The 26,349-nt window shown below is 51.1% G+C and overlaps 3 protein-coding genes across 5 annotated transcripts in view; 2 read left to right on the top strand and 1 right to left on the bottom strand.

Moving 5' to 3' along the window:
* LOC122391874 (calpain-5-like) overlaps window positions 1–591 on the bottom strand; it is a 30,200-nt gene extending 29,609 nt beyond the window's left edge. For both annotated transcript variants that reach the window (XM_043386182.1, XM_043386183.1), the window contains exon 1: window positions 540–591. The gene's annotated coding sequence lies outside the window, so the exon portion shown is untranslated. The remainder of the gene's footprint in view (window positions 1–539) is intronic.
* A 565-nt stretch (window positions 592–1,156) lies between these two features.
* Window positions 1,157–5,832, top strand: LOC122391886 (zinc finger protein 668-like). 2 transcript variants are annotated; one of them, XM_043386203.1, is made up of 6 exons: window positions 1,157–1,201; window positions 3,164–3,657; window positions 3,899–3,987; window positions 4,365–4,501; window positions 4,786–4,842; window positions 5,190–5,832. In XM_043386203.1, the coding sequence occupies exons 2-6, from the start codon at window positions 3,185–3,187 to the stop codon at window positions 5,706–5,708; spliced, it is 1,275 nt and encodes a 424-aa protein (XP_043242138.1). In that variant the 5' UTR covers window positions 1,157–1,201; window positions 3,164–3,184; the 3' UTR covers window positions 5,709–5,832. The 2 variants fall into 2 exon arrangements, with proteins under 2 accessions (XP_043242138.1, XP_043242139.1); XM_043386204.1 differs by having other exon boundaries at window positions 1,158–1,178.
* Window positions 5,833–6,420: 588 nt separating this feature from the next.
* On the top strand, window positions 6,421–25,710 carry LOC122391881 (striated muscle-specific serine/threonine-protein kinase-like). Its single transcript, XM_043386194.1, has 7 exons — window positions 6,421–6,663; window positions 16,225–16,437; window positions 17,736–17,874; window positions 18,561–18,687; window positions 19,230–19,278; window positions 21,112–21,291; window positions 22,559–25,710. The coding sequence occupies exons 1-7, from the start codon at window positions 6,479–6,481 to the stop codon at window positions 25,200–25,202; spliced, it is 3,537 nt and encodes a 1,178-aa protein (XP_043242129.1). The 5' UTR covers window positions 6,421–6,478; the 3' UTR covers window positions 25,203–25,710.
* Window positions 25,711–26,349: the final 639 nt, after the last annotated feature.

Here is a 26,349-nt window from a genome sequence, read left to right as displayed (position 1 = left end):
GCAGAAAAATAGCAGTCTGCCAGAATTGTTTGCCTAAAGACCGCTTCACATACAGAGCGTAAACGATATAACCAGCGTGGTTACACTCTGTATGTGAAGCGGTCTCCAGACAAAAAATTCCAGCAGGCGGCTATTTTTCTGTTGGTAAAACTGGCCTGTGAAATTGAAATGAATATCAAATGAAGTAGGTATATACCTTATTTCCTTGATATCATCAAGATGGGTACCACCACCACCGCACACAATAAAAACATTAAAATATGTTTACAGCTTTGACACTGACAGGTGACATGCAAAAAAAGTATCAGATTACAAATACAGTCAAATCATATCCATGGTCAAGCTTAAGTTCTCTGAAACTGCAATATAACACCAATATCAACATATTTAATAATTACCTATATTGATATGCAATACACAATACCCAACACTTTCAAGAGAGCAGAAAGGAGAATAGTTATAAAAAATAATGGTAGAACCGGAGTAAAGGTAAACTTTCACCCACGATATATAGAGAACTATCTCACCCTTGACCTCACCTATCTATACACTATACAGCCTTGTGCCGCAACGCACGGTATATACAAGGCCCTATGGTATATAGTGCCGCAACGGAATGTATCGCATGCCCGCCCATTTGTTTTTGTTATTGATCAAAGCATTTTCAAATAAAGCGGCAACTCTGTTCGAGTGATAAAAGTCGCAAGCTGTATGGAGACTTTTACGCCTTATTTCCCAAGTCAATGGATCACTATTCACTAAAATTTAGTTTCAAAGCCAGATTGCGGGGACTACCCTGATATCACATAAAATTCATACATCTTTTTAGATACTCTTATGATATGTAAGTAAAAAATCCAAAAAGAAAACGAATAGAAAATTTTGCGAGATGCCCAGTTAAAATTAACTGTTAAAAGAGAATAAGTCATAAAAGAAAATGAGTTTCATATCTTGATTGGTAGGTTTCAAATTACTTTGATCTGCGTTATTAGATCATAGGTGCAGCTATTTCTTATAAGCACATAAATTGCCAGGGCTTAAAAGCAGCATTTTCAATAATGTTTTCCCATTGTCTCAAGCTAAAAATGTTTTCGCCTTTTTCTGCAGTTTTTGGCGTCCAAAAGGAAAAATCCTGAATACCCTGAGGGATTGTCTCAGTCACGCCAGATTTGTATAGGGTCATAGAACTACGAAGTTATATGTAAAATATTTCAATTTGTAAATTTGTAGAATTGTAAAACAACAAAGGGTTCAGTTGGGGATTGTTGTTGATTGTGTTTTTTATTCTGACAGCACACCTATGATGACATTGCAGACCTCGGACTGCCAAATATTTTGTGAAACACTCAGGCAAAATGTGGCAACCAACATTTTCATTAATGCAAACCAATTTCGTATAAAACTGATAAACTATGGATATGGCATGTGTTTGCATTTCTTGAATGTAATCAAAGATAGTCCTCTCCGTGGCCGAGTGGATAGTCGGTGCGGGCGGCCACATTTAGTTCCTACGTGTAATGGGGTGCGTGTCTGTGGCAGGGGCTGCCCAGAAGCCAGGTAACGTGAGTGAGCGGAGGGGACCGTGTCCGGTCTTGACGGCACATTAAATGTTCAGACAAAATTATGCCATACAACTGGAATTGAGTGGTCGGGTGGTGGGGTCAGGGTCAGCACAACAAGCTATGCTTAGTGCGGACTCTGATTCCTCAAATCCGCCCATTCAGCCATTCAGACTAAATTTATAATAAAAAAAATGGCAGGTCACTAATTTGTTATTGCATCGCCCATAACATCCCCATGAGAAATAAATGTTTGGCATTCCAACCTCTTGATGTGCCACATTGATTAGGTAGCAAAACCAATCATAAAAATCCCTCATGCCATTCTGCTGCAGAATATCATTATGTGACATCATATTTTGGAAGTTCCACCCAAACTCATTGCCCTGCCTCATGATGTGTAGGTACACGAGAAAGAAATATCTGGCAGTCCAACCTCTTTGTGTGCCACATTGAATATTGATTAGGTAGCAAAACCAATCATAAAAATCCCTCATGCCATTCTGCTGCAGAATATCATTCTGCAACATCATACTTTGGAAGCTCCATCCAAACCCATTGCCCTTCCTCATGATGTGTACTTTGCATGCATCATGAAATGATAGACCATTATAGTTTGGAGTGAAACAGGCCTCAGGAAAGTGCACAGGGCAAGGAACAGGGTAGAGCACAGAGCAGGGCAGCTGGCACATGGCAGAGAATAGGACAAAGGTCAGGATACAATTACAGGGCATAGCACAGAGCAGTTTAGAGGGAAGGGTAAAGGACAGAGTACAGGACAGAGGGCAGAGATCTGGGCACAGGGTAGGGCACAAGTGACATGGTTGAGAAAGGGCAGGACAGAGAGCAGAGCCTAGGGTGGGGAGGCAGGGCAGAGAGCAGGGCACAGGGTGGGGAACAGGGCAGGACAGAGAGCAGGGAACAGGGCAGGACAGAGAGCAGACATACATAGACATACATAGAGCAGCGCATGGGGTAGGACACAGGGTAGGGAACACGGCAGGACAGAGAGCAGAGCAGGGCACAGGGTGGGGAACAGGGCAGGACAGAGAGCAGGACACAGGGTAAGGAACAGGGCAGGACAGAGAGCAGGGCAGAGATCAGGGCACAGACCGGGGCACAAGGGAGGACAGAGAGCAGGGAACAGGGCAGGACAGAGAGCAGGGCACAGGGTGGGGAACAGGGCAGGACAGACAGCAGGGCAGAGATCAGGGCACAGGCCGGGGCACAAGGGAGGACAGAGAGCAGGGCACAGGGCAGGACAGAGAGCAGGGCACAGGGTGGGGAACAGGGCAGGACAGAGAGCAGGGCAGAGATCAGGGCACAGGCCGGGGCACAAGGGAGGACAGAGAGCAGGGCATATGACAGGGAACAGGATAGAGCACAGAGAAGGACAAGGCACAGGGCAGGACAGGGTACTCAGGGCGGGGACGCAGTGGGTCAGATCAACAGGGGCTATGTCCCAAAGTGTAAGAGTGAGGGGGCTGCTTCCTGGAATGGCAAAATGGGATGCAATAGCTGGTGCCTTAAAATAGGTCCTGCAAGGTGGGAGAATTAATCTCATTGTTGAACCACTTTAACCCTTCTCTGCCCATTGTTCCCAGTTACTTCCACCTGAGCTGCCAATGGCAATTGTTCTACCAGAGAGGGACGGCGACCAGCTGTTCCTCAGCCTGTCGGCAGTAGCGGCGCTGCTCACTCGGTTCCACGTGTGCGCCGGCCGTGCCCAGCTGCTGGTGAGCGGCCGGCCGGGCGGTGCCGTGTCGCTCTCCTGTGCCGGCTGTCGGACACAGGTAGACGGTGTCCAGGATGAGCTGGGACCGCTGGTGCGCCGGCGGGCTGCTGAACTGCGCAGTGTGCTCGGCCTTGACGAGGCTGGCGTGGAGCGGCTGCTGGCCGTGCTTCGAGGCCAGCTGGGCCAGCAGCAGCAGCAGGTCAGCATGGAGTCAGAACAGCGGGTCAGCGCTGGCCAACAGCAGCAATATACTGGACAGGAGACAGTGAATACGCAGCAGGTGGACCAGCACAGAGGTGCGGTATCGTTACAGGAACATGGCAGCAAGGTGGAAAAGGGACCTCCGTTGGAAAAGAAAACAAAGTAAGTATACAGTATACACAATACTGTGTGCCAATGCCTCGGGATCGGACTTGTTAGATCAAGTAAACATTGAACATTGAACTTTTTTTTGCTGTTTTTCCTAGTGTTTTCATTTGGAGGTAGCGGTCTGATTAAATTAAGTTGGAGAGCCTGTTTCAGAATTATGGGCGGATCGTACGACATATTTTCTCCCCGACTTACACGGTTCTGCGTCGAGTTAGCTACATAACTTCTTTTGCAGGGCTGTGTATAAGAGTGCGCGATGTGAAGTTTGCTCCAAGGTATTCTACAAGCGAAGTAATCTACGCGTGCATATGCTCCGGCACCTGGGTACGTACCGTACCTCTGTGTGTTGCTTTGGATTCGCACAGTGTTTGATTCGATAGATATCGTTGACTTTAATGTTGTACATTGCATTGCATTCGACTTAAGATAAACGTGTCATTTAGAGTATGCTGCAATTTGTGTTTAGTGCTTTACGAAACATTTCGCAATGGCAAAACAAATACTATGTACTTGCAGCACTGAATCTGACGAGTCTGTTCAAATGCTGAGTGTTCCGAGTGACGTGCCAGGTGTCTAGTCTCGCTATTTCGTACAAACCGAGCTCAAGCACGCCGTTGGCCTCCTCTGCCGTATAGCCAGCTCTACTGTCCGACGTGACGTTTACCTCCCTCCCGACCCGGGCGACCCCTGTCATCTTGCAGGTGTGCGACCGCACTGGTGCCAGAGCTGCGGTAAGAGCTTCTCGGACCCGTCCACGTTCTCGCGGCACGTGGCGTCCGTGTGCGGCGGCCAGCGCCACCTCACGTGCCACGTGTGCGGCAAGGCCTTCTACCATCAGGTGAGGGAAATAATTACGACAGTCTGCCAGCATAGTGACAGCCAGGTGATTCCAGGCTGTCTTTCAACTTACAACCAATGTAGGAAATGAAAGTTGTTACGGCAGGGAAGCAGTAGTAATCTTTCGTGTTGCTTAGTTAACTTACCGACACCGTTTAATTCGCCCATTTTGACTAAAGATGAACTAGGAAACCACGAATTGCATTGAGAGGTTCTTTCGGGGCAGTAATGTGAAGTAATACTGTCATACGCCTGGCTATAAGTTTGCGTGTCTTCTTCGGGCAGGCCCATCTCAAAGAGCACCTGCGGAAGCACACTGGAGAAAAGCCGTACTCGTGTGAGGTGAGTGACTGTCTCGAGGGTTTCTTTGATGCCGATAAGCTGACCAATCCTTCCGTAGTTCGGTGATCGCACCATCTGTGCTTTACTGTGCTACCCTCTACCGGCCGAGCGTATCGGAGCCACCCGATAGGTCTGAGGCGCGTCCGGGGTCTGCCGTTAGCTGCTGGGCCGAGCTTACAAGTCCTATCGCTTAGTAACTTGGATGTCCAGCACCGAAACCACCCCCGTCACAGTGTTGGACCGTAGAATCCGTGGTCCATCTGCATGCTCGTACTGATATCGAGAAACTCGTGTAACGAATCTAAATCGAGTCCCCGCTCCAGCTAATATTTGTCTTCCTTTGCCAGGCGTGCGGAAAGAGCTACACGTGTCAGGGCAGCCTGCGGCGACACCGCGCGGGTCAGTGTGTCGGTCACGGTGCCACCGGTACCCATGTGTGCTCCGTGTGTGGTAAGGCATTCCGTCTGGCTGAGGCTCTGGCTGCCCACTGCCGTCTGCACGCCGGGGTCACACTGCCGCCGGGCCGACTGCAGCGACGTCAGGGGGAGGGGGTAACTGGTGGCACCCCGGGCGACCAGCCGATAGGGTTGGCCGGTGCCCCTGGTCATCCGCCGGCGGGACTGGCTGGTACTCCCGGCCCTCCGCCGGCGAGACTGCCTGGCACACCCGGCCCGCAGCCAGCGGAACTAGTCGCCAGGACAGAGCCGCCGCCGGGCGACGGTGTGAGGTTGGGTGTCGCGGCTGAGCGGCAGGACGCAGGCACTCCCCGGCCGAGTGTAGAGGGGGTCACGAGTGCTCCGTCCCCTCTCCTGCCGGCCGTGAACGTGACACAGGTGAAGCCGGAAATGTTCAGAGTGCCCGTTTGATCGTAGTGGAGCGGAGATATGGGGCATTGCTGGGTCGAAATACGATGTCTTTCTGAGCTGTGTGAAGCGACTGTATTGACCTGATGTAAAACGTCTTTTCGATGAATATATCGTGCATTTTGTGTATCGTGTTTTTTAGTTTATCACTGATCACGATCGAACGAGCAAGCGAACTGGCAGTTTGTCAACTAGTAAGCACGCGTGACCGTTTGCGTCGCTGCTTTCAGATAAAGCTGCATAATTCAACGACCCCTTGCTTCGAGCTCGTTTCAAAGGTCACCTCGCAGGGATCGGTGAAATCAGCTCGTCGTCCCCCGCTTACCCTTTGCTTTGAACACAACTTTGACTTGCGTCCGATAGCCCGGGGTCCATGGACCCCTCCGTTCGCTACTCAGGTGGTCCAGAAGCCCCGACCATCTCGGCAGCACCGGCCGGCTGTGTCTCTGTGTAGCTCGCCACGCCGGGCGCTGCTCTGGCGCGTGCAGCGGCCGGCGGCGGGTGACGGTACATCAGCAGTCTGTCCTACCGGTGACCGGCCGGTCGGCTATGGTAACGAGCCTCCCGCAGCGGCCAGCGGTCACCGGCCCACCAGATGGCGGGCAGGTCAGCGGCGCGGCGCGCACCGGGTGCTCGCGGCGCGGCCGCCAGTAGCAGACGGCAGGCGGGGGCGGCGGCGGGGGCGGCGGCGCAGCGTCCGGCGGCCGACGAGTGTCCACCACGGGAAGACTCAGCGGCGCGCGCGCGCTGCCAGCCCGCCACGGACCGCCGCCATGTGTGAGGTGCACGCGCCGCTGGCCAGTGTGCCGATGGTGCAGCCGGGCCCGTCGGTGGCCTGGAGACCCGGGCCCGACCGCAAACCGGGCCTGCTGTCCCTCACTGAGGAGCAGTACCGCGCCCTGGTACTCCAGGAGCCCTTCGAGCAGCACTACAGGATACAGGAGACGCCCATCTCTACGTAAGTGCTGCTTCTGTTGTAATGGCAATTTCCATCTGACGATTGTTGAGAGCCTCGACTCCTGTAGTAATGATACTCTAAATAAGCATGAAATGCCCGTCTCTGGATCTTAATTAAATTGCTCTTAAGATATTCAGAACTCTGATGCGTATCAAGGTTGTGCTAAGATATCGGCACTAATGTGCAATCTGCGGTTTGCGGATGACCTCAAGCCGGACCCAGGTCACGTCATCCTAAAGTATCATGGCGACGGGCTCTGTGATGCAGGGAGACACGGGGCTTGTGTCATCCGCACCGTCTTAGCGATGGGACGGACAGGGCGCACGTCATCCGCGCAGTGTCACGGAGCTATGAGAGGTGGCGGTTTCAAACGGTACCAACTGTCCCTGCTCTGATCAGCTCTGCACGAGGCCTAAAGCGGACCGATCTGCAGTTCATAAGTAGGTCGGAATTAGTATAACGTCTGGTACCTTGGGACCTTTGTGCGCTTTGCGATATTCCAGTTCTGAATCGGTTGGTGAATTGGTTGGGAATAGATTATACTTCACCTATAGGTACAGTGTGTTTACCGTCGTAGTCAATCTTAGTCACCGTCTAGCATACACAAGACGCTTGCGAATACAGCGGGCCGTTAGAACCATGACCCTTTTAGATCTAAGAGGCCCGTGTGCTCAAGCGATGTCTAAATGTGATGGTGAACCCGTCCCCCGCTCAACAGCAGTGGTTCAGCGCCATCAGTTATCCCCCTTCCCACAAAAAGGCATATGTAATTTTAAAAAGGTTCTTTGAACATGGGATACGCCAGTGCCCTGCTTATTAAGAATGTTTGAACACCGAATGATCTTTAATGTGGCTTCGGTGACATCACTAACCTAAAATGGCAGCGCCATTTGAGTGCAACTGTCATATTTTCCCGCGTAATGCGGTAACGTTATATAAGAGAGCAACGTTTTAGCAAAGGCTTTCAGAGCATTGCCATTTCACATAGCAGATTATTTTCATTTTACGTTTTACAATCGGCCGGTACTTCGAGACTCAGCACAATGCCGCTCCTCCACTATATCTCATTTCCATGACATAACCTGCACGCTGCACGCTGGAATTATCGATATAGCTGACATGCCCCAGCTATGCGCCACGGATTCCTGAACCCTGGCAGCTGAAGTCCGACTGGGTCATAAACCGAGTCCCATTTCTGTGAAATGACCCGGACATGCACTCGTGAGGCATCGGTACACCACCATGCCTCAGGTATGCGCTGTGGATTCCTGCCGGTTCTGACCCGCCTGGTGAAGCCCCTCGGCTGCTGACGGGTACCGTCAGAGTCACTGGAGGCCGCCCGGCAGACACGCGTGTCGGCGGCCCCCGCCGGCCGCCCGGCCGCCGCTCCGTCGGCCGTATATGGGCGCGATCGGTCGGCATGGAGCGGCGCCGAGGCGCAGTTTTCGGTCGGCCCGCCGTCTGCCGGCGCATATTCAGCACCGCTGGTGACACTGACTGGCCGCCGAACAAGGCCGTCTGCCGGGCGAGGTCGCTCACAGGGCGGGAAAGGTGTGCTTCCCAGACTGAGTCATCAACACTAAATGTATAATGTTTTGAGTTGCGGCATCTAATGCATGCAAAATATAATCCACAATCCGTAAAATAATGTTATTCAATGTGTAACATGCACAAAAACAGCGATCTGTGCAGCGCAAGCAATCAACAGTGCATCGCGACACCAAAAATTTGAATTCGATGTTTTAGAGACTGCAATACTCCACAAGCCGCCAACGCCATGCTATGGAGACTGCAATAACGCACACAGCACTAGCACCACACTTCGGAGACTGCAGTATGTATATCACGGTAGCACCGCTCTACAGCATCAAACGGTATCAACGAACAGGAGTCAGTCAGCTTTGGTTGATTTGGAGACTGCAACGCCCCACAAGCCGCTAACGCCACGCTATGGAGACTGCAATAACGCATACAACAGTAACACCACATGTCGGAGACTGGAGGATAGCATAAGAGGGTAACACCAAAGCGTGGAAACTGCAGTGAGGCATAAGATGGTAGCTTGGTAGCCTAGCCATGAATTGGATGTGTCTGTTCAGTATCCAGTGAACCGTATCCAAGCCTCACACTGTATTCACATTACTACATATATTGGAGTACGAAGTTCTTGTTTTCCTGAACATGCGATTTTATCTTGAACTCCAGTGGCTAGAACTGAAAAAGGCGAGGACTTGTGACGCAAGCAGAAGGCCCCACGATAATTTTTACGACCAGTAAAACGCCTTTTGGGCGAAGAACGAGCGAGCGAGATAGTGAGCCCTGCACGTGCAGAAGGGCGAGAGGGTTCTTCCAACGGGCTTGTGCAAAGCACCCTTCTAACCGGTCGCTAGCGGTGTACCAAATTTGAACGCAATCGGCCCAGCCGTTCCTGAGATCTGGAAGCGGCATTCTGCACGTGCGCACGTGCAAACGGGGACCAAAATGACTTTTGCACGGCACCCTACTAACCGGTCCCCAACCATGTATCAAATTTGAGCGCAATCGGCCCAGCCGTTCTCGAGATCTGGAAACGCCCCCTGCACGTGCGCACGTGCAGTAGCACCCTAACCGCAACACATGGGAATGCATTGCCTGGTGGGTGCCTACCTGTATGCCAAGTTTCAGCGAAATCGCCCCAGTAATTACCGAGTTACTGAAATGGGAACAAATTTGGCACCTCTTATTGTTGTATTTTGCACGTGCAGTGGGGGTCACTCACATAGATGAAGAGTATCCGACCTTTGGTAGAAGGGATGCAGCTACCCTATAAAAATGACCGCAAGACAATCGCTCAAGCCGCTGCTGAGATATGGGCCTCTTAAAATCATTACTTTTGCAAAACTGCTTGAACACCCTTGACTTTTCACGTGGCACGTGCCACGGCGGTCACTGAGATGTATCAAAAGTAGTCAATTACGGGGTAGAAGGGATGGGGCTACCCAACAAAAAAGACCGCAGGCCAATCGGTACAGCGGTTGCTGAGATATAAGCCTCTCAAAAGCGTTACAGGCCGGGCCGGGCCGGGCCGGGCCGGGTCGCTCATACTGAGATTTTTCCGTTATATTGAAAAGACTTCGCTTCGCTCGCTGCGCTCGCTCGCTCGTAATTAGTTTCAATGCCACCCAGCATTAGATGAATCAAAAAGGCAGCGCTCACGTGTGTGTTTGCGTGTAATCCGATTTGCCGATCGGAGTCTTGGACACCCATTCAATTTTCACCACAAGGAAAATGCCACAACGTTCTCAGGTTCATTTACGACGTACAAAAAGTCGACAGGAAGCGACAAATTTGGTGACTGCTCTTAGCGATGCTGTCATTGTGTACGGCATAATGGAACATCGCTGTACAACATCATGGGCCTTACGTTATCGAACATTAATCAAAGACGACCGACCGCCGACTGTCGACCACACATCTGGCCCGGACAATTGACCCTAATCACCCGCTGTCGTGCCCGAATGGAGCGCGACTCACCTACCCACCTCGCGCTGCTGTGTCGGAGTCCGCCAGCGACTCCTGACTCTCGGGTCACCTGGTCGGTCGTTCAGCGGGCGTCGGCCAGCCTCGGCCAGCCGGGACCGGACCCAGAGCGCGTGGGCGGGGGCGGGGGCGGCCGCCGGACCGCCATTCAGCGGCCAGGCTCGTGGGCGGCCGAGGCCGGCTCCGGCGCCAGCCTCGGCTGCGGTCTGAGTGAAGCCTGGGTGAAGGAGGCTGTGTGAATATTGCAGGCAGACTGCACATCGCTGACGTGGAATGTGTGTGGATTGAGTGACTGTTTGGTACGGGTTAGGTGCAGGCTGAGTGTAATGTCTTCTCGCATGATGAATCTCTCTGAAATAAGCCTCCAGTCATTGACGTTAAGCTTTTTCAAGGTAAATGATTCACATAGTTTTATGTGGTACAACATTTTTTAGCATGGTTTACTCTTCACTTTCATATCTTTTTTTCATATCAGTTTTATTTTCTTCTGTGAGACACAGAAAAACGTGAACGATGAACAAATGTGAACAAACATAGACAAGTATTTTCACGAATTAAAAAGAGACGAAACTGTGGTCCAAACAGGGGCTATCCCATCGTTCAATGATACAGCTTCGTACTGTTGCGGTCCAATCCGCTCCAGAGGCAGCTGGCTCAGTCCAGTCCAGCCTGCAGTTCATTCCAACCCCACTGAGGCCCCTCGTGTCAGTGTGAGTCGCGTCACACCGACCAGAACCCTTGCTGCAGAGGCCGGTTTGGACGTGTCTCCACTGATTCCGTCTGATTGCTAATTAACAGCGTCGCCTGACCGCCTGTTCAACGACAATGACGTTAAGTTTTATGCGATAAGGATACGATGCGTAGTTCTCTAATCACTACATCATCGCAGTTGCAAGAGCTCTGGTGTATCTTTTATGCGATTCAAACAGGATAACGCAGGTTATCAGTGGAACGGGTGCAAAACACAGATAATCCAGCGATTTTAGCGTAACATGTCCATTTTAATTCGATGAGAAGGACGTTCACATACCTACCTACTTCAGCAGCTTTTGCATTGCTCAGCAGTTAACGACAAGACGGCAGGTACCGTTGTTTTTTTATTACTCACAACTGCCCTTGACACGCGGATGTAATTTTCCTGCGATACGTATCTGCGTAACAAGTTGAGCCAGGCGGGTGGCTGGCAGTGGACCGGTCTCAGCAGGTCATCAGCGCTCGCTGACACGCCCCATCAGCGCTCTGACACGCCCTATCACAGCTCGGACACGCCCTGTCGTGGTGCCGACACGCCCATCAGCTGATTGAAGTCGCACGCGGCGCGGTGCCGGTAGCGGCGCCGTCACTGATCGACGGATCGATACCGGTCAGAGCTGATTGGAGCCGCGCCGGCTAGACGGAGGTGCCCGTCTAACTCACAGACCGGGGCTGCACAGTGCACACTGAGATAGCCATACGGTACAGAAGGGGATGTCTTCACCGGCCCGGCATGGTGTTTGAATTGTAATCGGCATATTCTCGGTGTTCAGGTTTGGATGAAGTTATGATTCGGTTGGTGTCATTTCAATGCTGACTCATAATAGAATGCGTCATCAACTGCTCGAGTTGGAGATAAGCCAGAAGCTATATAGACTGTTGGTTGCTGATCGGCCAACCATGACAACTAAAATTATAGCGACTAACTCGCATATATACGATTTCGTTGGCGCTACACTTTGGCTCGGAATTTCCTGGATTGGAAACCACAGTCAAAATCACAAACCAACAATGCCCATACCTACCCATGTCATCAGGACAGTCACCACAGCCCGCTCCATGTCACCATTCTGCACCCATACGGCATTAGTCCTCCCAGTTACTACTTACTACCCATGATATCAATTTCCTCCCCATCACCCACGCAGTCACAGTCCTCTGCCCAGACCTCCCGCTGCCGCTGCCGTCTCTGTCACCGCACCCGGTGTCACATTTTCACCGAGTGGTGACTGTGGTGCCAAAAGGGCCGTCTCCCGACTGCCTTCGTCGTGCCCTAGAGTCCGCATGGTAATCAACCCCACCATATTAGAAAGATGAAATGCAAAACATTGCGGCGGCGGGACCAGGGCTGCTTCATAGAGCAGCTACAGAGAACTTATGCCAGTGCGTAGATGATTTATGAACCAATCTTATTGATTCTGAATGCTAGAGTGCTGTCTAAAACGCTGAATCACCAGACGTTACACATGTCCTCCATGTCATTGTATATACGCATGGGCTTATGCGAATGTGTCATAGCTGACAGCTGGGCCCCGAATAACCATTATTTTGCATCAATTATCACAAATGTGAATTTTTATTTCGCTTCTTTGGCTATAAACATATTCTGACGAACCACTTAAATATCATTCATTGTTCTATTACGATGCAGATATCTGTGCATGCTCTCATTCTACATCACAAAACGTCCCAAGGGTATTTAATTAAAAATACCCTTGACTTAAAAATACAAAACGTCAGTTCATGGCTACTTAATTAGGTGCGGAGCCAAGCAAACGCTCCTCATACCATCCTTGCCTATATTAGCCGTTTTCACGACGGGCTATCCGGTGAGTGCACCTAATTGGACCAAATCTGCACCTTATATCTTTTACAGCAAATATCTTTATTCTATGAATTTATTTCAGTGTTTTAATCGATGATACTCTCTGATAATATGACAAGGATTTGCAAATTTGCAAATATGACCCAAATTTGCACCAAATGTGTACCAGATGGCCGTCGTGAAAACGGCTATTATATCCCAAATCCCGACCATTGGGCGACTCCATCACAACCGTAGTCTCTGATCGTCAAGTGCAGAGGGTCGGACAAGACACCTCTCCCGCTTGAGCACCTCAGGTCATGCACATTGCACGTGGCCTCCCCATCACCTCTGGGCCTCCCTCAGCACGGACAATCACGTTCCCATCGGAACATGATCCGCCTGGGTATAGGTGTCGTGTGACTGATGTCGGGAAGTGTCGTGTAAACGCCTGCCGATAGGGCCACACCGGGGTGGTCCGGACCCGATCAGCGGGCTGAGCCCGACGACAGATCCGAGAGGTACCGGAGCAGCACGAACTGCTGGTCGGTCAGGGCGGGTTTTGGTCAGTCAGGGCGGGTTTCAGTCGGTCCAGGGCGGATGTCGGCCGGCACCATTGAACGACAGGCCGATTTGGGAGGCTTCCAAGTGGTCCAGCCCAGGCAGACGACCAGTTCCATTGAGCTGCGGCTCGCTGGGCTCGGCAGAGGTGGCCGACGGGCCGGGTCGGGGACGGGACCGGTCGGTCAGCACCACCGATGACAGGCTCGATATTCAAAGGAGCGGCCGCCGAGTCGGCTCGCTGGTGACTGCAGCGCGGCAGAGGTAGCGCGGACCCTCTGCGCAGAGTCAGCAGTAGGTACCTGTCAGCATGCAGAGATGACAGACCATGGAGGGACTGACGGGGCGGGGATGACAGACTATAGAGAGGGAGTGACAGGACGGATATGCCAGTCATAGGGGGATTCACAGGCGCAGTTGTCAGTGCTTATGGGGAGAGATTGGCCTGCTCAGGCACATGAGTCTGCGACTAATTACAAGAAGTCTTCCATCCAACGATCGAAAATTTACATGCATGGAGAAGGCAATAACTTCAAGGTTATCAGCACTTCAGCTTTTTTAATCGATTCGGTGGTCCTTTGTTTTGTATTGTTGACCACCTCGTGGTGAGCCACGTGCGTCGATGGATGGCATATACGGCCGCATGTGTGCATCCTTGAATACTATTCAGGGCAATAAATCACGATTACGGCAACACATGCATCCGGTGTTGAATTTAAAAACGCTTATCACTGTCAATGTTGATCCCTGTGAACGTCAGTAGAAAAGCAGTCGGCCATAAAACACGCAATCGGTCTGCATCTCACCGAGACGGTGTGCGTCAGCCGCTCTCAAATGGAGGCGGATGTCCACCGGCTCTATCAGTCATCGTATCGCCAGCAATACAAGTAGGCAGTGTGACTGACATAGCATATAATAAGGCATCAATTACACTCAATCACAGACACCAAAGGTCCGTTTGTCGTGCATACTGTATCAGAGGCTGCGTGTTAAATCATGCGGCACCTACAATTGGTATCGAGAGATGAAATTAAAAAAGGCTTCATATTGATATACGGCAATTTATCAAAGGTGCTGATACTCAATGCAACCAATACCCAATGGCCAATGTTCAAATGTAGACATTGTTTGTACCCGCCCCTTGTGGTGGCCTTTGTCGTGCAGCGCCGGGTCTCCACCGCGCCCTGGATCACTAACATGAGCTTTACACAGCCGCTATGGGTTTTACCACTGAGCTGCTCCTGTCCCCACCTCGGTGGCGACTGGTGCAGAGTTCAGGTGCTGTATTATTCAACTGACCACCCGGCGCTTGTTACCAGCCGCCGTTGTCCCCACACAGCCCGATATGGCTCCCGTGTCCCTCCCCAAACGGCGATATGCCCCTGAGAGTGGACTGCCGGCACTGAGGACAGGTTCTGAATGCTGACATTGAAGTGTGGCATCGGCAGCAGGATGATCTCATCCCAAATCCACATTCCTACGGCTGATTATCATACACAAATGAGTCGCCTTGCAGCTGATATTAGTGTCAAATGAAGTGATTTATGGATATGTTATAGCCGGTGGCATTTTATGAAACAGTTGCTTTTTGGTCAGGTTATTCTCCACTACATGAAAATCAGTTAATGATGTGTGTGTCGTGTGTATATGTGCCAGCCCGTTTATTACGAGCGAGCGAGCGCAGCGAGCGAAGTGAGTCTTTTCAATATAACGGAAAAATCTCAGTATGAGCGGCCCGGCCCGGCCCGGCCCGGCCCGGCCCGGCCTGTAACGCTTTTGAGAGGCTTATATCTCAGCAACCGCTGGACCGATTGGCCTGCGGTCTTTTTTGTTGGGTAGCCCCATCCCTTCTACCCCGTAATTGACTACTTTTGATACATCTCAGTGACCGTCTTGGCACGTGCCACGTGAAAAGTCAAGGGTGTTCAAGCTGTTTTGCAAAAGTAGTGATTTTGAGAGGCTCATATCTCAGCAGCCGCTTGGGCGATTGACTTGCGGTAATTTTTATAGGGTAGCAGCATCTCTTCTACCCAAAATAGGATACTCTCGATGCATGTGGGTCACCCCCAGTGCACGTGCAAAATACAACAATAAGAGGTGCCAAATTTGTTCCCATTTCAGTAACTCGGTAATTACTGGGGCGATTTCGCTGAAACTTGGCATACAGGTAGGCACCCACCAGGCAATGCATTCCCATGTGTTGCGGTTAGGGTGCTACTGCACGTGCGCACGTGCAAGGGGCGTTTCCAGATCTCGAGAACGGCTGGGCCGATTGCGCTCAAATTTGGTACACGGTTGGGGACCAGTTAGTAGGGTGCCGTGCAAAAGTCATTTTGGACCCCGTTTGCACGTGCGCACGTGCAGAATGCCGCTTCCAGATCTCAGGAACGGCTGGGCCGATTGCGTTCAAATTTGGCACACCGCTAGCGACCAGTTAGAAGGGTGCTTTGCGCAAGCCCGTTGGAAGCACCCTCTCACCCTTCCGCACGTGCAGGGCTCACTATCTCGCTCGCTCGTTCTTCGCCCAAAAGGCGTTTTACTGGTGGGTAGAAAGATGATTGCTATTTATTATCTAAAAACATTTATGCACCGGAAAGTAACGAAAATATCACTGTTGATAATCTGGTGACGATAAACTGGTCTGTAGGTACGCTGACGGTCAGTGTATGTATAGGAATGACGTCCTTCTATAAAAGCCAATAAGCAGAATCAGTAGAGGCCATGGCAGAACTAAAACGGAATATCGCGCTATGCCCAATCAGCCTTCAGTAGACTTTGGTTAGGCGCTATGACACCGTCGGCATCATGCCAGGTCTGAGTTGGGCGTGTTTCCTTCTCATTCGGCCAAATTCTGCCTAATTCTGAGCGTTTATTATACTGACTGTTCATTTTATTCACCTCCCTGTGTTTGTGTTCTCCGGCAGCGGCCAGTGGGCCAGCGTGTACAAGTGTCTGGAGCTCAGATCGGGCCACCATTTCGCCGCCAAGTTCTGCAGCAAGACGCGACTGGGCGTCGACTCGCGGCGCGAGATCCTGCACGAGGTTGCCGCCATGTATCAGGCGCGCGGCTGTGGCCGCGTGGTGCGGCTGCACCAGGTCTTCGAGACGCCGCACCAGTTCATCCTCGTCATGGAACTGTGAGTTGCACCAATTGAGACCACCGGTGGTCACACCGCAACCGCAGCCTTAGTCGGCTGATGATTTAAAGGTTACCTTTGATTACCTACTACACTCTTGAACTGAGAGTTAAAGCAGCCTTTCATTGTTGTGTTATAAGCCGGCGCATTAAAAAGCGCCGAGCATTCATGCATGTGCCATATCACTGAGCACACCCAAGTTAGGTGTGCTCTTCATCAGGTGCGATTGAGCTTTGAGCGAAATTGACACACATTTCCTCTAGCTGCCATTGGTCGAGTTCCGGAGACCATGGACGGACCAATCTATCAAAGTCATCTGTGGAGCCCCCGTCACTGGCCGACTGGACTCCTATAAGGCGGCAGGGCCGCACGGCAGTCTGCACGGCTCGCCGGGCGGCTCAGACAAAGCGTTTCGATACGGGCTCCGGGGAAGACGTCACGCGAGCCGACCTGTGAGCTAGGCAGCTCTGTGGTTGTGTGCAAGAAAGGACCTGCTGTTGTCAATGAATGGTAGACGAAGGTCTGCTATAACCTCCTGTGGACAGGGGAAGCTCTCTAGGTACAACCAGTTGTGAAAAGGAAAACCTCCACCACGTTCTGGCGCAGCTACCAATAGCCCTGCCTGTTTTCGACCGTAATATAATGGACTGGGTCCGTAGTAACACGTTTAGCTCGTGACTGAACTCGCCCCTTCCCAAAACAATGCAGTCCTTTTTCTGCCTCAGTGCGGTTGAAAACAAAGCAAGTGTCTACCGAAATAGTACCGACCTCAGGAGAGTGGACAGCTACTCATTCATAGGCCGTTTCAATCACCTGATATGGATCGTGTTTCATCGGCTTCAAAAGAATGGCCCCATTAGCAATGGAAATGTAATGAATCGATGTCATTACCACACAGACAGGTAGTAGCCTGGAATGGCCGCGGGAAACGTTTCAGGTGTCCTTAATTGACAGCGTAGTGGTTTTGTGAGCACCAAAGTGAGCATGTGTACTCATTACTATCGGCTAACATAAAATCGCTTGTGCGTTTTAGTCCCTGGTAGTGTGCTCATCCAGGATTCAAATGCTACGTTTAGTTGCGAATTATATCGACAAAATAATCTTCCCATAGGCCATAGCCAGCAATACTATGTAGTCCGCTGTCAAAATGTCACTAACTATGAGGCGCAGCACTCGTATTAAAATCGTAATTAAAACATATAATTAATTATTTGCTTGTCTTTTCTATCATACTACACGCTTCAACGGCATTATGATGGTGGTCCCAGAAAACATCACTTCACTGTGGCTTTCTGCAGAGGCGGCGGCGGCGACCTGCAGGGAGTGCTGGACAACGACCAGGTGCCCTACGAGCCGGACGTGGTGCGCTTCATCTCCAACCTGCTGGAGGGTCTGGCCTTCCTCCACGACAGAAATATCGCTCACCTCGACATCAAGGTGTGGGAGAAATTTAGTCGGGCGTGTATACCAAATATTATAAAAAATGATTAAATTATAATAATTATATAAATCATAATTTTATATTAATTCATATTAATTAATTTAAAATGAAAATAATTAATTTTCTACATGAATTATACAGACATAGCGCAAAAACAGACGATAACAATTGCTAATTCTGTAAATTCCTTGATGAACAAATAGATGGAAAACAAATAAGTAAACGAAGAGATTATTAAAATGACTGACTAAGATATTGAATAGTTAAGCGAATCTTTGTATGATTGAAAGAAGGAACAAACAAATGAAAGAACGAGTAAATGAACGCACGAACAAACGAACGTACGAATGAATGAATGAATGAATGAATGAATGAATTAATTAATTAATTAATTAATTAATGAATTAATGAATGAATGAATGAATATGATTGACGCAGTCGGCTGTAGCCTGTGAAAAAGAAGAACTATGCACACATAAAATATGAAATTTTGATTGAATGAATGATAGCCATAAGAAAAAAGTAAATGTTACAAATGGTAGAAGAGTTTGAGAACAGTTGTTTTTTCAGGAAGAGACATGGATGTACCTTTCAAGACTGGGTCTAATTGACGAACAAATTAGTCGCAAAGTGCATACTTAAATGATTTTCCGTAATATATTATACTGATACTTGTTTTCAGCCTCAGAACCTGGTGATGACGGGAGCGTTTCCCGACTGCGACATCAAGCTGTGTGACCTGGAGATATCCCGGGTCATATCGGCCGGTCAAGAGATCAGGGAGATGCTCGGCACACCAGACTACGTGTGTAAGTTCAAAATATATAGTTTGTACTGGATCCCCGAACTATGTAGACCGAACTTATCAAACGCTGCCTATAAAGCTGCGCCGAAACGACTCGACCCACAGCACTCAGCTCGCCAGGAGAATGCTGCTCTCCCATCTTACTCCTGAGGGTCTGCCTGGGGCAATGCAACATCTTCGAGTGTTCGCAAGCGGAATGCATTTACGTACATTCACATGGATGTGCTTCTACACAATCCTTTTACGCGACATCCGCCTTCCTTAACCGGACATCTGTCCGTGTTTGTATTTGAAATACAGTGACTCAGACATTTGATATGCAACTCATGACACCGGACCATTGATAACATACCCGGGCTCCACTAAAACGCCCTGAACTGGGGATTCGGAATGTCATGCATGTATCCTGATGCGCGGCACAATGATTTCTCATGAATCATGTATGCGTTAACTTGTTTCTCCAAGGCTGCTGCAGAGACAGTTTGAACGAGAGTTGCCATTTGGGTGGGCTGGCTACATTAGCACTGACTGAAACTTTGCTTTCAGCGCCGGAAATTCTCCGTTTCGATCCTGTCACACTGGCCGCGGATATGTGGTGAGTAGTCGCCGTCTTCCACGTTTTCATTTTTTCTATACTTTTAGTGGCATTCAAGTGATATAGATATGATGTTAAGGTCCCAGTTAAAAAAAAAAACTTTTTTTTAAGCTCAATGACGGTCGCTGGCTGCCTGCAATTGTTGTTGGGTGCCTGCAATTGTTTAATCTGCCAAAGAATCACACTAAAAAGCTGCTTTGAGGAGTGCGACGACCAAGTACAGCGTTCATGCATTTCGGGCACGTACAGCTATAGTTGATGGATGAGCGCCTTGTGCCGGCGCGCACATCCGCCTCGACTAGTCTATCATTTACCGGGCCGGTGTTTCCTAACGTGCCGGCGGTTACCTGACACGTGAGAGCGCCGCCTCGGATCCGTTTTTGCCAGTGTGGAGTGGCCATGAAGGCCGCCGCGGCCCCGCTGGCCCCTCTGTTTGTGTCCATCTCTGACAGTGGCCGGACCACCCCCACGCCGTGCTGAGAGCCCTCCCTCGCCGCTGCACGCATCTCCGTGTGACTTGGCTTAGCCCCACGTGGATCAGGTGACGCGGCTCCGTCGCAGCACGCTTACTTCGCGGCTTGTAGCATTGCTGAGGCGTGAAGTAGTTAGAAAGGCCTGTCGTTTTCAAGAGTATAGGTTTTAAATGTATAATTAGATGCTGAGTCATAATGTTAAGGGAGCAATAAAAGATGCTTACCGAGTAGAATTAAACAGAATGCAACGAGAATAATGTGGTCAATATATTTTCTTAACTAAAATGTGCTTTCGTTTGGAGCATTTTTTATTGTTAAATTCTTCATTTCAGAACAAGTATATAACGCATATTTATGAATCGAAGCATTAATATCAAAGTTAGGCTTTAATATCAACGCAAATTTATGAATCGAGGACTTAGCGTCAAAGTAAGGCCAACGCACGAATTTCCCCACTGGCGTTTTCATAGTGTTGTGAAGACATCTTCCGTCGACAGAGCTACTGGCCCCCGCTGTCGGTCGGTCCACTATATATCATCGCTGCAGGTCCCGACAGCCAGGACCAGCTCAATTACCGATCTAATCATAGCTAAAAGGCACAACACGACCGCCAAAATCAGGGCGGCCGGAGCGCCCTGATAAATGGCATGACCAAACGCTAATTTGAATAACCACTAGCGCGGTGATAAATGGAGGGTGCTACCCGGAACATGAACGATGAACTGCCAAGCCGTAATGTGGTCTCCGCTGAGAGGTCGATAGTGCCTGCCGACGAAAATCCCTGTTTATGATCTGTGCAACAATAATTTATTGATTGGAAAATCTGCTGCTTCAGTCACTACAATGCTGTCCAGATTCAATCCTCGTTAAATGCAATGGGTTTAGCAGCAACCGCAGGTATACGATTCCGCAAATTTAAAAATCTTTAAGTCGTAACCAGGCCAGCAGGCAGCAGCTGCAGTGACTCACGGTAACCAACGCATACATTTCGTCGGGATCCGTCCTGAAATAGCAAGGACCGTGAGTCTTTAGTCGGTCCACTGTGGATCGGGCGTTGGTCCAGGTGCCGGCCGGTCGGCCCACGCGCATCTCACCGAACTGTAAACCGGCGCCGAAAGGTCGAGCTGAAGACGGGGAGACGCCCCTCTCCGACGACAAGGTCACCGGAACCGACAGGAGGGTGGCGATCAGATCGGGGCGAGGTGGCAGGCGAGGCTGGGACCAGGAACGGAGATAGATAATCTACATATTTTCATCGCTGTCGAGTGCCGTGTGTTTGTGCCCCAGGCTAACATATATCCCTCCTATGTTGTTGTGTCTCCAATGCTATCCACTAACGGCATTACCATCCTGTCCCCAGGTCGGTGGGCGTGCTGGCCTACGTGCTGCTGACGGGTTTCACGCCGTTCGGAGGAGACACTGACGCCGAGACGTTCCGAAACATCGCCAGGGCCGAGCTCGAGTTCCCCGACGAGTTGTTCGAGGACGTGTCGGCAGCCGCCAAGGACTTCATCCGCAGATGTCTGGCCAAAGAGCCGAGGTGAGGTTGCAGAAGGTGCTGACTCAGCGGGGCCCTCCGTGAACCTGGTGATGCCGCCTCTCGGTGCGTATGTGACTTGGTGTCGCCGTTGTCGCCCGGCCGGGTACTGCTGTCGGCAGCCTTATAGGCCGCTCGGCGGCGCGGACGGCCGCCAGCGAAGGCCATCTGTTAGCCGTTGGTGTTTTGGTAACCGGAGCTGGTTGTTGTACGGTTCGGACGTGGCCACTTCCTCACAAAGGCTGTTTGTAGCCGGCGCGATGAATTGGCCACTCGCGCTGCCGGCTCGCATACCCGCGTTATCAGCGTCTTCTTGCAAATAGGCGCCCTTTTGCATCAATGTATACAGCACTAAAACGCAAAATAACGCTTGTGCAACGCCACTTCAATCGTGCAGTGCAAGCAACAAGCTTGTGTATATGACGGTCTGTATACAATTTTAGGAAGGAATTATCCTCTCAGAAACGTTTTTTTTAACTTGCTTTGTAGCATCTATGTAATGTCAATGAGTTTTAAGGTAGGTACCTATTGGGAGTGAAACGATCGTTGATGTTCATTCTAACTAGAGACCTTATTATAATTATTTACTTGAACTCTCCTGCCTTTTTCTCAACCACTTATAACCACTCTCAATATTTTTTGTTTGAAGGTCACATGTCGCCCCACCGCGGCTCAATCGTGCATGCACGATGGATGATATCTTAGCTAATTAGGAAAAAGTAGCCGTCATTTACATGCGTAAGACCTGCAATGTACCGTGCTGCAAATCTGGCGATAAGGAGCCATATCGTTTCAGTCTATTGACATGTAATATCACTTTTGAGCTTTTTGTCAAAGAAATATAAAGATAAATTGCAAGATGAAACCGGCTGAGGTACCAATGTTTCTCATACTCTCTCATCCTGCGTAATCCGTATCAACCGAAATCGACTTGTGACTGTCAGTCGTAGATTCGTGTGGGACCTCACTGAATGTCGGAACAACAGATGAAAGGGTATAGTGTGAGACTAATTTGGGTGTCAGTGTGAGACTAATTTGGGTGCCGGTCGCGGAAAACGTTTTAGTATGCGGCCTGTGGCTTATGAACTGACTGTTCCGGTCTGAGAAGGCAGACATTGCTTCTATTTGATTTTGCTGCCACTATACTTCTCGGCTTCGCCATGTGACTACAGTCACTGTTTGATATACGACCCCAGCAAATGTGTCTTATCGTATATGACCGTTTTCTGCATGCCACACGACATCTGATCGCACATTCTGCCTGTTGCAGGGAACGTCTGACGGCCGGCGAGGCGCTCGCCCACCACTGGCTGGGACCGTCTGTGGCGGCTACCACCGGACCTGCCCTCAGCATCAGTCAGTCGTCTCTGCAGAGCACCGAAGACCTCATCAGCGTCGGAGAGCCGCGCGCCCCTCTGCGACGCTACATCTCCAAGAGTAGAGAGGCGCTCTCCGTGAGAGTCAGCAGAAGCAACTTCAAGAAGAACATCTCCAAGTCGAGGGAGCGGCTGTGTGACATGAAGTTTGTCGATCTACCGATGCGACCCGACCAATTTCCGCTCTGCCTACGGGCGAGTACGTCGGACCTGCCCAGTAACCGTCCTCCCTGGAAGGGCACTGGCTGTGGCGGCCCGATTCCCTCCGCCTCAACAACAGCCATCAACACGTTCAAGCTCCGTGACGAGTATCAGAATCAGGTGATGGCCGGTCTGGCGGCCGGCAGTCATCCTCATGAGGGCAGCGGCACTACGTCCCCATCTCCATTTGTGCGTCACGGGAGCCTGAGAGGCAGGAAGAAGACCTCGACACCGGACGGCAGCAGCACCGACCTCAGGGCGTCCCTGAGGAGGACTCGCAACACCGACAGCGCCATGAACAGGAGGAACAGTAGCCAGGAGGAGGGTAAGACGTCGTCCGAGACCGGGAAAAAGAAGGATGGGACGAAGCGTAACCATAGCGCCTCTGAAGCCCCTCTCCATTCGGAGACAGGAAGCACCATGACGAAGTCACCTTTAGTGTCAGTAGCCGAGGATAAACATGGAAAAGAAGACGTCGAGACGTTTAGCGATGACGACGATGTCTTCACGAGGCTTTATAAGGATTATCGAAAGGACGTTGATCACAAATCGAAGTTAATGTCAAGCACAAGCAAACATCTTGGGCATAACGACGAAGAAAAAGAAAATCTCCTCAGTGCTACGTCCACTTTTCCTGATCAAAAGGGCAAAGTAGAGCTAATTAAGTCACCTGTCTTTCCAAGAAAGCAAATTTATGGTGAAATGGCCACACAACCAGCCTGCAAGATTCCAAACGAAGCGTCTACAAGCGACGTTGAAAGACCTAAAGATCTAAATGTTGACGATCTGAGGGAAAAACTTGGGACCATGCTCGTCGACTCCTCAAAGAAGTCAAAGCAAACAAATCATCTGGAGCCTAACAAATCTGCAGATGACCAGGATGGCTTGCAACTTTCAGCCAAGCAAGACCATAGATCGGCAATGCATCATACTGGAGGGTCCATCTCGTCCACTGCCAGTAGTGGAGTTTGCCCATCCAGTCCTCGCAGGCAGGTGAGTCCTCGGCGACGTCCGACGCCCTCCTGTTCGCTACAACAATCGAAGCTGGAGAGGAGGAACACGGTGGACATGCCGCACTCCTCGCCGTCCGCAACTCCGTCACTGCGTCGTCACGCGTCGCTCGAGAAAGCGGACCCTAAGCACCAACCCAGCGCCACGCAGCCCACCACCTGCCATCGAACTCGTGCTGCGGAAGCCGTTCGGCTGGCAGCAATCCTCGACGAGGACGTGGTCTGGGAGCAGACGCAAACGCTTGCACTGCCCACGGCACGCGGTAAGCCCTCCGTACAGTCATCTCGCTCACTGGGCCCGCGCAAGCCTCGAGAGGTCCCTGAGCCAGTCTTTGAGCGGTCAACTCTGCAGCGCTCCAGTCTGAGGAGCTCGCTGCGACAGACAAAGCCATCGTCACGGTCAGGCTCTGGCGAGGAGAGCCGCCGACCGACCACATCTGCCACTGACGAACCCGTGCGAGGTCTCCGCAAGTCCTCTACGGAAGAGGACATGCGACGCTTGATCTCTCGTGATCAGTCCGGGCGTCAGTCAAACGACGCACCCAGACAGTTGCAGAAGTCATCCACAGAAGAGGACATGCGACGGCTCTCCTTCATGGAACATACCGGCCGGCGGTCGAACGATGCCCACCGCGAGCTGCGCAAGTCCTCGACGGAGTCGGACGTTCGCCGTCTGAGCCGTTCACCGCCAGACGAGGACAGTCGCCGCCGTCTCCGCTCCTCCTCCGACTGGACGAACCGCAGTCTGCGAAAGTCGTCCACCGAGGAGGACGTGCGGCGGCTCGGCTACGAGCGGCGGCCGGCGCCGGCGCCCCGCAGGAGACCGGTGCCGTTCCTCCGCTCCACCTCTCTGACCAGTGACCCGGGTGGCGATCACGGCGACCCGGTCAGTGCCGCCGGCGAGCTGTACAACGTGACCAGCTGGGAGGAGCGCGGTGAGCCGGGCAGCGGGCCGGCGGCGCGAGCCACCGAGCTGCGACCTGTCACCACGTGTCGACTATCGCGCCGGACCCGCGGCCGGTCGGCCCAGCCGACTCCGGCGCCCTCCGCCGCCCGGCCGACAGCCGCCCTCAGCCACGACGAGCGTCCCGCCGGCTCTGTGGTCAGCAGCACAGTGTCGCGCGCCGTCAAACGGTTCCAGGCGCTGGCTGACGAGTCTAAACAGCGAGACCCGCCGCTGAAGTCGCCGAGATCTCCTCGGAAGACATCCTCTCCAGTGGTACAGTCACCATGTGTGACCAGGAAGTGTCCGTCCCCTGCTATGAGGTCACTCAGTCCGCGGGGAAAGTCTGTGTCGGAGCGGGCTACCCGACCTCATGGTCATTAAATATGCCTGCGATTTGAATCATACACCTGCGTGTAACCAAAGGACGTAAACTCGCGTCCGCTCTGTCTGTGGAACCCGGTGTAGAGGTTCGAAGTCGTCTTATCTGGTCAAGTGAAGTGATGTTGAATGCATGCGAGCTGTGATGGGTTGTGAGTCGAATGTCTGGTGTTGCGGGAAGGTGCAGCCGTTTGATTAGTGTATTCGAGGGCACTGCTAAACGCCGAATTCAGTCGATGGCAACCACGCACTGGCGCATGCGAATATCAGCGCTATATGCTGAAAATACCGTGTTTTGCTTATTGTTCACTGTCGCTATCTGTATTTGGTTGCAGAATTACTATGCTGTAAATACGATCACGTGCAATGCTCTACTGTTGAGCAAACGTAATAATTTTACAGTATAGGGACCCGCTTGCGTGCGACAGAATCGTGGATTGACGATGTTCTTTTTAACCCCAATGTCTTGATTGTGCTTGTATGATGGTCAATAAAAGTTGACACATTTTTTTCACGTTCACGTAGAATTACAAACCCATGATGCTCGATATGTCACCAACATATAGACGGAGCCAATATGGTACATACACCGGTGCTCACCGGTGACCGGCCCTGTCTGTTTTTCCCGACTGATACAAGATGATCAGGGTAGGGGCGTTGAGTCTTGGCCTGATGCGTCATGAGTGACAGCATCTCGACCTCAGAAGCACCACCATTTTCAGTCATCGTTCACCCTGTACGGATCTGATCCGCCAGTATAGAGCCGAGGGCTCGGCGCCGGGCCCAGCCGTCGGTACTTTTTGGGCGATAATTGCCGATGCCGTCCTCCGATTGATGAAGCCCGATACTCACCTAAAGCAAGCGTTTCGTGCACGCCACTGCTGTAACAGGCCCAATCCAGCATCCGGAATTTTAGCGTCACGTAATACCATTTACGAGAACGCACGCAATGCCATCAAATAAGGGTGAACAAGCAGAGGCCACCTATCACCGGTATCAACAGGTCGGCGACACTAAACCAAAATACATCACCGGTCCGCTTAGAACCGAAATATGGTATAAATACATGACATTCAGTATCATCAGTATCGGTTAAGAGCGTCTTCTTCAAGTGTGCTTTATCTTTAACGTTCTGTCAACTACCTCGTTC

This window comes from Amphibalanus amphitrite, unplaced genomic scaffold (assembly GCF_019059575.1).
Source record: "Amphibalanus amphitrite isolate SeventyFive unplaced genomic scaffold, NRLGWU_Aamphi_draft 000459F_arrow, whole genome shotgun sequence".
Classification (NCBI taxonomy): Eukaryota; Metazoa; Arthropoda; class Thecostraca; order Balanomorpha; family Balanidae; genus Amphibalanus; species Amphibalanus amphitrite.
The sequence above is the reverse complement of the archived record's forward strand: the minus strand, read 5'-3'. Positions and strand labels throughout refer to the sequence as shown.

Bases quoted from the DNA above. Each gene is read 5' to 3' on its own strand.
- LOC122391881 (XM_043386194.1), top strand. From the start codon at position 6,479: ATGTGTGAGGTGCACGCGCCGCTGGCCAGTGTGCCGATGGTGCAGCCG. The intron at 19,279-21,111 runs GTGAGTAGTCGC...TCCTGTCCCCAG, and splicing joins ACACTGGCCGCGGATATGTG to GTCGGTGGGCGTGCTGGCCT. The intron at 21,292-22,558 runs GTGAGGTTGCAG...TGCCTGTTGCAG, and splicing joins TGTCTGGCCAAAGAGCCGAG to GGAACGTCTGACGGCCGGCG.
- LOC122391886 (XM_043386203.1), top strand. From the start codon at position 3,185: ATGGCAATTGTTCTACCAGAGAGGGACGGCGACCAGCTGTTCCTCAGC. The intron at 4,502-4,785 runs GTGAGGGAAATA...TTCTTCGGGCAG, and splicing joins GCAAGGCCTTCTACCATCAG to GCCCATCTCAAAGAGCACCT. The intron at 4,843-5,189 runs GTGAGTGACTGT...TTCCTTTGCCAG, and splicing joins AAAAGCCGTACTCGTGTGAG to GCGTGCGGAAAGAGCTACAC.